Here is a 10,409-nt window from a genome sequence, read left to right as displayed (position 1 = left end):
ATGCGCAATAAGGAAGAGGGGGAAGACGAGAGAGCGTCACTAGACACGCGAGTATACACGAAAGAGCACGACTCGGACGCCATTGACAGCGTGTAACAGAGCTACGTTTTACCTACTTATTTCGCTCCCACGATATGTTGAGCGGTGCCACGTTATTTGGCACAATAGCCGTGTCCCAGACTATCATATCTGCAATTCCAGAGTTACCGTCTTTCAAGCAGCAGCTGGAGGACGAAGAATTGCTCAAGTCTCCACATCAACGGACACGCGGCTCGGCAGCTAGGTTTATCTGTTTGTTATCATGTGGCTACAGTTAACATTTAGACTAGCAGTCGTTAGGCCGAATGTAAACCAATACAATCCCTACCAAGGCGACGTCAACCGAGGTGCTAGGCTTCCCCACCGTTTCGTGCAACAATTTGCCTTATGCAACACGTCGTCGGTGGAGCGTACCAACTGATTACACCTCACTAGATTTACAGCTAAGCTGTCCCTTTTTTATCTGTAGCAATAACTGTAGTTATAGTAGTGATCTCTCAAAGAGATCAATTATACTAACCCATTGATTTACTGATGTTAATCAACATTTCAACAGTATATTGGGTGCATTTAATTATAATCAATATTATATATTCAACCTTGTTTACTTTCATATTTGATTTACTCTGGTGAAGAACCAGCACCAGAATAATGCTAGGGATGTATTCATCTTTTAGCATGTAACCCCCCAATTTTGTGTACGGTAATTTGACTCCATTTATATGAGATTTACAGTCTTATTAAGATCCATAGGACACTAGTTCTTGGGATCAGTTTTTCCATTGCTTTAATTTGTTTTCCACTTTTTCTCAAAAAGTGGTGGTCCTTCATTGCTATCGAAGAATATATATATATATATATATATATATATATATATATATATATATATATATATATATATATATATATATATATATATATATATATATATATATATATATATATATATATATATATATGTCGTATCTAGTTGCCAGAACGCACTTCTCAGCCTACTATGCAAGACCCGATTTGCCTAATAAGCCTAGTTTTCATGAATTATTTATTTTTCGACTACCTAACCTAACCTAACCTAACTTTCTCGGCTACCTAACCTAACCTAACCTATAAAGATAGGTTAGGTTAGGTTAGGTAGGGTTGGTTAGGTTAGGTAGGGTTGGTTAGGTTCGGTCATATATCTACGTTAATTTTAACTAAAATAAAAAAAATTGACCTCATACATAATGAAATAGGTAGCTTTATCATTTCATAAGAAAAAAAATTGAGAAAATATATTAATTCAGGAAAACTTGGCTTATTAGGCAAATCAGGCCTTGCATAGTAGGCTGAGAAGTGCGTTCTGGCTACTAGGTACGACATATATATATATATATATATATATATATATATATATATATATATATATATATATATATATATATATATATTAGTATATTTTGGTAGCAGTCTTTCCTGTAGACATATATTATTAAATATGACCGAAAAAGTAAGATTAATAATTCTAACACGAATTTTCTCAATCTTTCGTACATTTCTTTTCACTGTTGGAGGTAAATCAAAAATCAATTCTCCAAAATTCATTTTTATTTCTAGTCTGACGCGACACGAGCGCGTTTCGTAAAACTTATTACATTTTCAAAGACTTTAGTTCACAAATACACAACTGAATAGAACTTACGCATCTCCGATTTTATATCTACATTTGAGTGAGGTGGAAGGGGTGATGTGGCATTAACACAAGACAGAACAAGAAATGGCATTAATAGGGTATTAATTTCATCAACACAAGACAGAACAAGAGGTGATATTAATAGGGTATTAATTTCATCAACACAAGACAGAACACGAAACAATGGGTATTGAATAGAAGTGTTTGTAGAAAGCCTATTGGTCCATATTTCTTGATGCTTCTATATTGGAGCGGAGTCTTGAGGTGGGTAGAATATAGTTGTGCATTAATTGGCTGTTGATTGCTGGTGTTGACTTCTTGATGTGTAGTGCCTCGCAAACGTCAAGCCGCCTGCTATCGCTGTATCTATCGATGATTTCTGTGTTGTTTACTAGGATTTCTCTGGCGATGGTTTGGTTGTGGGAAGAGATTATATGTTCCTTAATGGAGCCCTGTTGCTTATGCATCGTTAAACGCCTAGAAAGAGATGTTGTTGTTTTGCCTATATACTGGGTTTTTTGGAGCTTACAGTCCCCAAGAGGGCATTTGAAGGCATAGACGACGTTAGTCTCTTTTATAGCGTTCTGTTTTGTGTCTGGAGAGTTTCTCATGAGTAGGCTGGCCGTTTTTCTGGTTTTATAGTAAATCGTCAGTTGTATCCTCTGATTTCTGTCTGTAGGGATAACGTTTCTATTAACAATATCTTTCAGGACCCTTTCCTCCGTTTTATGAGCTGTGGAAAAGAACTAACTAACTAAGTTAACTGATCGAAACTGTGAACGCCAAGAAATCCGGACTCCACCTGCCAAAGATCATTGGGGAATATAAACCCGGATATGCGTATGGAAATGTCAAGACACACAAGCCTGGAAACCCACTTCGGCCAATCATTAGCCAGATACCCACACCCACGTACAGACTGGCGAAGCGACTCAACGGCCTGCTGACTCCTTCTGTTCCTTGTGCCTTCAGCCTGAAGTCTCCAAAGGAATTTGTTGACTTACTGCGGGGCACACGGGCCACAGGGATAAGAGCCTCGTTGGACGTAGAATCGCTGTTTACCAACGTACCTGTGGACGAGACAATCGGGATGATAGCCGACAGAGTGTATCGTGATCCAGCCTGTACTCCTCTTGACATACCAGAAAATATTCTGAAGAAACTACTCCAAGCTTGTACTAAAGAGGCACCCTTCTTGAGCCCGGATGGGCACATGTCTAAGCAAGTAGATGGGGTCGCCATGGGTTCTCCCCTAGGTGTCCTGTTTGCAAACTTCTACATGGGTACCATCGAGCAAAAAGTCTTAGTCGACATGAAATTGAAACCGGCCATATACTGCAGGTATGTTGATGACATTTTTTCACAGGTACCTGATGTCAGACATCTGCAGGAGCTGAAGGAGGCATTTGAGCAGAGTTCCGTGTTGCGTTTCACTTACGAGATGGAAAAGGATGGGAAGCTGCCCTTTCTAGATGTAACAGTCATGGAAAAGAGCGGAGGTTTCCACACTGCAGTCTACACTAAGGAAACGAACATAGGAATGTGCCTAAATGCCAACAGCGACTGCCCAGACAGGTACAAGAGGAGTGTTGTTAACGCATATGTCGACCGTGCTCTCAGCCACAGCTCAGAATGGAAGCAAGTCGACGAAGAACTCTGTAGGGTAAGGCAGGTCCTAGTCAACAACGGCTTCTCCAATGGTTTCGTCGAAGACATCATAAGAAGGAAAGTGAAACGCCATGCATCCTCTGAAGAGACAACAAACACAACACCTATACCCCCTATTAGACTATTTTACAGGAACTTCTTTTCCACAGCTCATAAAACGGAGGAAAGGGTCCTGAAAGATATTGTTAATAGAAACCTTATCCCTACAGACAGAAATCAGAGGATACAACTGACGATTTACTATAAAACCAGAAAAACGGCCAGCCTACTCATGAGAAACTCTCCAGACACAAAACAGAACGCTATAAAAGAGACTAACGTCGTCTATGCCTTCAAATGCCCTCTTGGGGACTGTAAGCTCCAAAAAACCCAGTATATAGGCAAAACAACAACATCTCTTTCTAGGCGTTTAACGATGCATAAGCAACAGGGCTCCATTAAGGAACATATAATCTCTTCCCACAACCAAACCATCGCCAGAGAAATCCTAGTAAACAACACAGAAATCATCGATAGATACAGCGATAGCAGGCGGCTTGACGTTTGCGAGGCACTACACATCAAGAAGTCAACACCAGCAATCAACGGCCAATTAATGCACAACTATATTCTACCCACCTCAAGACTCCGCTCCAATATAGAAGCATCAAGAAATATGGACCAATAGGCTTTCTACAAACACTTCTATTCAATACCCATTGTTTCGTGTTCTGTCTTGTGTTGATGAAATTAATACCCTATTAATATCACCTCTTGTTCTGTCTTGTGTTGATGAAATTAATACCCTATTAATGCCATTTCTTGTTCTGTCTTGTGTTAATGCCACATCACCCCTTCCACCTCACTCAAATGTAGATATAAAATCGGAGATGCGTAAGTTCTATTCAGTTGTGTATTTGTGAACTAAAGTCTTTGAAAATGTAATAAGTTTTACGAAACGCGCTCGTGTCGCGTCAGACTAGAAATAAAAATGAATTTTGGAGAATTGATTTTTGATTTACCTCCAACAGTGAAAAGAAATGTACGAAAGATTGAGAAAATTCGTGTTAGAATTATTAATCTTACTTTTTCTGTCATATTTAATAATAATAATATATATATATATATATATATATATATATATATATATATATATATATATATATATATATATATATATATATATATATATATATATATATATATGTCGTACCTAATAGCCAGAACGCACTTCTATGCCTACTATTCAAGGCCCGATTTGCCTAATAAGCCAAGTTTTCATGAATTAGTATATTTTCTCTAATTTTTTTCTTATGAAATTATAAAGCTACCCATTTCATTACGTATGACGTCAATTTTTTTTTATTGGAGTTAAAATTAATGTAGATATGTGACCGAACCTAACCAACCCTACCTAACCTAACCTAACCTATCTTTATCGGTTAGGTTAGGTTAGGTAGCCGAAAACGTTAGGTTAGGTTAGGTTAGGTAGGTTAGGTAGTCGAAAAACAATTAATTCATGAAAACTTGGCTTATTAGGCAAATCGGGCCTTGAATAGTAGGCATAGAAGTGCGTTCTGGCTACTAGGTACGACATATATATATATATATATATATATATATATATATATATATATATATATATATATATATATATATATATATATATATTTAATTATTAGTTCTCAGAGCTCAAAACAATAGTTACTGGAGTCAGGTTTTCCCCCACAAAATTTTGGTCCTTAACGAACCGGATGAATCATAATTAATATTAAAATCTATACTGGTTCTCAGCGACCAAAACAAAATTTTGGTCCTTCGAACCTAGATAGCTGAAAATTAAGCTATCATTAATCATTATTAATTACCTATTTACTAACACCAACTAGTGTGTTAATATTATTAGGTTATTTACCAGTATATTTATTATTTACGGCTGTCAGCAGACTGCCCATATTACAGCCTGAAACTTATTAATTATTATCAACATTTCCTATAATACTTTATGTATAAAGTAGCCTTAGTGTTATATATTTATAAATTTTCACTTGTGTTTCTAAGCACAAACATATATATCAAAACAAAAAATCCCAAAAACATAGCACTATATTTCTATATTACTGCACCATTGCATATATATGCCAACCTTTGATGAGGTAGGATATTTAGACTGTAATTGTACTAATGTTTGTACAAATGCAGCCTAAACCATTTAGTCATTCCTAGGTAGGAATTATTTAGCGAGTACTGTACTAGACAGTACTGGTGTACATACATATTATTTAGATTATGCTGACCCTGATTTAGGGTGGGATCATCAAAACCTTTTTTCTGCTTTTAACATATTATTCGTGTATTATTTTTTGAGTACTGCCGAATGTTCACTGTTGGATCGAATGGTGATAATTGATGAGCTAGCCGGACGAAAATTCAATAGTGGCATTCGAGTACTACTCAAAATATTAGCTATCTATTGTTAGGTAGGTAACTTAACCTCTAAACGAGGTAGTATAGTCTATTCAAATACATTAGGCTATTATATTGATATTGAACTCCATTGAATGAGCCAATATCCCAGTTACGTCAGTAACAACTATTTACTATTAAACCAGCCCTTACCCAGCAACATGGAAGCAGCTGACAAAATGAAAAGGACCCTTATCGGTCTGAAAGGTCACTTGACCCGACAGATTACCAAGTGTCAAAATCTGTCACAACAGTCACCTGTTGACTACACTGAATTAGAGGACTTACTTCAAGTTGCCGAAAGTAAATTCGAGCATATTAAGCAACATATGAATCTGTACTTGTCAGAACTTTACAAAACTTCAATAGGTGAAACTGAACTTGAGGACATTTTCAATGTTTTAGCCCAGTACGAAGATGATGTACAGGTTAAACTTCAACCCTTTAAAAAGCCAATTGCTAAAAACAAATTAACAACATCCTCTACTTAACATCCAGATCTTGGTGTCAAATTACCTCAGATCAATATACCCACATTCTCTGGTAACGAGAATGAGAGTTGGGATGATTTCTGGAGTAAATTCGTGGATGCAGTAGACTCTAAAGCTGACATCCCTCAAACAACCAAGTTCACTTATTTACAAGGCTTGTTACGAAATGAAGCCTTGAAGGTGATCTCTAACATAACACTGACCAGTGATGGTTACGACCTAGCTGTTCAATTGCTTAAGAGCAACTACGATAACAAAGAAAAGACTATTACTATCCTTGTCCAAAAATTACTGGATTTACCATGTGCTAATAATTCTACAGATTCTCTCCAAACTTTCAGACTAGAGTTAGAATCGTTACTCAAGGCCTTAAGCCTTAAAGTCCAAATTCAAACTGCTGAATGGATGACAAAAGTAGTTGTAAGGTGCAAATTACCAAGAGAAACTTTAGATAAATTGTGTACTATATACAATAAAACCTCTCTGACCATGAATGAAATTACAGAAGGTTTACATACCCTTGTCGAAAGACAAAGAGTCAATCAAGATGGGAAGAGTGTTTCAAACTTCTCTACTAACTCTCATCATAAACCCCAACGTACTGCAACTACTGTAGTAAAACCAGATTTCAATAAATCATCTCCGAAATGGAAATGTAGGTACATACACAGTGAACCCTATAAACCCCGTAGTGAGCACCACTCCTACGACTTCTACAGTGAAATGGTGTTTGTTCTGCAATAATGAACATCTTACTTATAAGTGTAGTACTTATCCAGACCATAAAACCCGAATTCATCGTTTGCAAGAATTACACAGATGCACAAGGTGCACGGGTCCTCATGACCCCAATAGCTGTACTGTTTCCTTACGTATGTGCAATAAGTGCCACAAGGGTAGACACCATTACTCTTTGTGTGGTAGTGATCAATCAAGATCAACCAATCTTCATAAGAAGACTATCAATTCTACTTCTGTACAGTATTGCAAGGTGCATCAAGACATAAGTATACTTGCAACAGAGTCGAATAACGCAACTACGTTACCAACAGCTCAATAAAAATTAATCAATAAGAGATCTAAAATTTCCACTCGTGGTCTCTTTGACCAAGGTTCACAGAAAACCTTTATTTCTCAACAGCTAGTTGATCAGTTGAAACTGAAGCCTATTGCTCGAGTGAATTTGAATATCTCTGGATTCCTAACCAATAGTGGACCTCATGACTACCAGGTTGTTAAAGTCTTGGTACGTTTAGGAGGCTGCACCAGCCCAATTTAAGCCATAGTCGTTGACAAGCTCCCCTCAGATTTATATGTTACAGGTCTTGCTCAAACAGTCAAATTTCTTAAATGCAGCGGTATTAGGCTAGCGGATCATAAAATAAGTACAGACTATCTCAACGATGTAGGTATTCTTATTGGAGCTGACTTTTATTATAGATTTATTACTGGATGTACCAGGCAACGAGGTGTAAACTTGTTTCTGTCAGCTGGGGGTAAACTACTCACAGGACCAGTGTTGATCCAACAACATTCTAAATCTACTAGTAATCAACCAACTAATTCAATAGTGGCGTGACTAGGCCTAGAGCAGTCACCACTAGATGTCAGAGACGAAACTGAGGATGATGAGTCCAATGCCCCTGTTCACAAATTATGGGATTTGGACACCTTAGGCATAGTCCCTGATCAACCCAGTCCAGATGACACATGGATGTATCAACAATATCTTGATACTGTGATTTTCCAAGATAATCAATATTGGGTGAGACTCCCGTGGAAGCTGAACGACCCACAGCTTCCAGTAAATTATTTCATGGCCTCAACCCAATTAAATTCTCAATTAGCTAGGCTACGGAAGCAACCAGATAAATTGCAACTGTATCATGCTTTAATACAGCAACAACTTGCTAACAAATTTATAGAAGTTGTTGAAGAAGACAACCATAAGACAGGCCATTATTTGCCACATCATGCTGTCCTGAAAGATTCAGTTACAACACCAATCAGGATTGTATTTAATTGTAGTGCCAAATTAAAGGCAGACAGCGTGTCACTAAATGATTGTCTACAAACTGGACCTAGCCTAACCCAAAGACTACAAGATGTCTTATTACGATTTCGCTCTGGTGTTTTTGCCTATACATCCGACATTAGTAAAGCCTTTTTAAGAGTAGGCTTACAAGAGACGGATCGTGATTTTACTAAATTTCTCTGGGTGAAAGATCCACAGGATCCTAACAGCAAAATCATTACTTATAGATTTGCCTCAGTACTGTGCGGAGCGACATCTTCACCATTCTTACTCCAGGCTACTCTGGATACACATCTTAAGAAGTCTAATAGCCCCTACAAGACTGAGATTAGCAACAATTTATACATTGACAATTTTCAAGGAACCACTAATGATGAGAATAAACAGGTGGAAATCTACCATGAGGCTAATCGTGAACTGTTGGGAGCTAACATGCCTCTTTAATCGTGGGCCTCCAATAATAAACAACTCAACCAAATAATCAAGGAAGAATTCCCTGATTATAAGGTACCTCACAAATTGAAAGTCTTAGGTATGGAGTGGAATACTTCCACAGACAAATTGAATATCAAGTCGGTGGATTTCAATCATTCACCTCTAACCATGAGAAAACTACTCTCCCATGTCAGCAAGCCATTTGACCCTTTAGGCCTACTCAGTCATATTCTAATTAAGGGTAAACTCCTTATGCAGGAGTGCTGGCAAAGGAATTTGAGGTGGGATGAAACGTTGCCGGAGGATCTCCAAGAAAAATGGCAGCAGTTGATTCCTGATTACAACAAACTTAGTATTCTACAGTTTCCCCAAAATACCTTAGGACTAAATTTACCCACAAATTTACATGTATTCTGCGATGCTTCAGGCAAAGCGTATGGCTCAGTAGCCTATCTAGTTAATACTCAACAATCATTTTTGCTTACATCTAAGGCAAGGGTAGCCCCGATTAAAAGGAGGTCACTACCCAAATGGAATTAACTGCCTTATTAGTAGGTGTAAGACTGGCTCATTGCCTGATCAAAACCCTCAGTAATGTTCACCTTGGTGAAATAGTAGTGTGGTCAGACAATGAGGCAGTATTGTAGTGGGTAAAAAACGATAACAACAAAACTCCCTATGTCAGCAATCGAGTAAGGGAAATTCGAGAATTGTCTGGTGGTTATAAATTAAGACATGTCCCAACCAAGGACAATCCAGCTGACTATTTATCCAGAGGTTTGACTTAAAGAAATTAGTTAAAACCGAGATGTGGTTTAATGGACCCCAATGGCTAGTTAGTGGTCAGTGGCCCCAACAGAAGCCACAAGTCATTGTGACCAATGTCACTACCCCTGTTGTGGATCCAAAACCCCCTTGAATTTTAGCTATCAATCCTCATCGTTATTCCAATTTATGCAAATTACTAAGAGTTACAGAAATGGTATTTGATTCATCAACAAGATGGGGATCAAGTATCGATTTCCTAGTTCCATCAAATATTGGGTCAAACAAGCTCACCAAGAGACTTATGGGAAGGAATATGAACATCTCCCAGAAAGGTTGAGTAAGTCTCTGGGTATCTGGCTTGACTCAGATAACTATAACATCTTGAGATGCGGTGGACGTCTGCTTCACGCAGAAATAAATTTAGATACGAAGAATCCTATACTTCTTCCACGTCATCACATCATTACTAAACTCATAGTTTTACATTACCATGAGCATAATACATTGCATGGTGAAGTATTAGATACTTTTACTGAAATCAGACAACGTTTTTGGCTTCCCCAAGGTCGCTAAACTGTCAAATCCTTAATCAAGTCTTGTGTAATCTGCAAGAGATATGATGCTCGAGTGTGTCCTTATCCAGGGCCACCGCCCCTACCTAAGGAGCGAGTCGTCCACCTTCGTCCCTTTGAAACCACAGGTGTCGACTATACAGGAGCACTAATTTTAACAGGCACACCGGACAAGATTCCAGTGAAAGCCTACATTTGCCTTTTCACGTGTGCTACCACACGCGGAGTACATTTAGAAGTCACTTCTGACATGAGTGCAGAAGCCTTTCGCAGATTTGCTGCACGAA

General features: G+C 38.0%; 1 protein-coding gene across 1 annotated transcript; it reads left to right on the top strand.

Moving 5' to 3' along the window:
• Window positions 1–5,982: 5,982 nt before the first annotated feature.
• Window positions 5,983–8,791, top strand: LOC138356188 (uncharacterized). Its single transcript, XM_069311916.1, has 3 exons — window positions 5,983–6,124; window positions 6,320–6,616; window positions 7,896–8,791. Exons 1-3 carry the CDS (start codon window positions 5,983–5,985, stop codon window positions 8,789–8,791), a joined length of 1,335 nt encoding a protein of 444 aa, XP_069168017.1.
• The last annotated feature ends 1,618 nt before the right edge of the window (window positions 8,792–10,409 follow it).

The sequence above is a fragment of the Procambarus clarkii genome, chromosome 71, assembly GCF_040958095.1.
Source record: "Procambarus clarkii isolate CNS0578487 chromosome 71, FALCON_Pclarkii_2.0, whole genome shotgun sequence".
Classification (NCBI taxonomy): Eukaryota; Metazoa; Arthropoda; class Malacostraca; order Decapoda; family Cambaridae; genus Procambarus; species Procambarus clarkii.
This window is presented reverse-complemented; position numbering and strand designations above follow the sequence as displayed.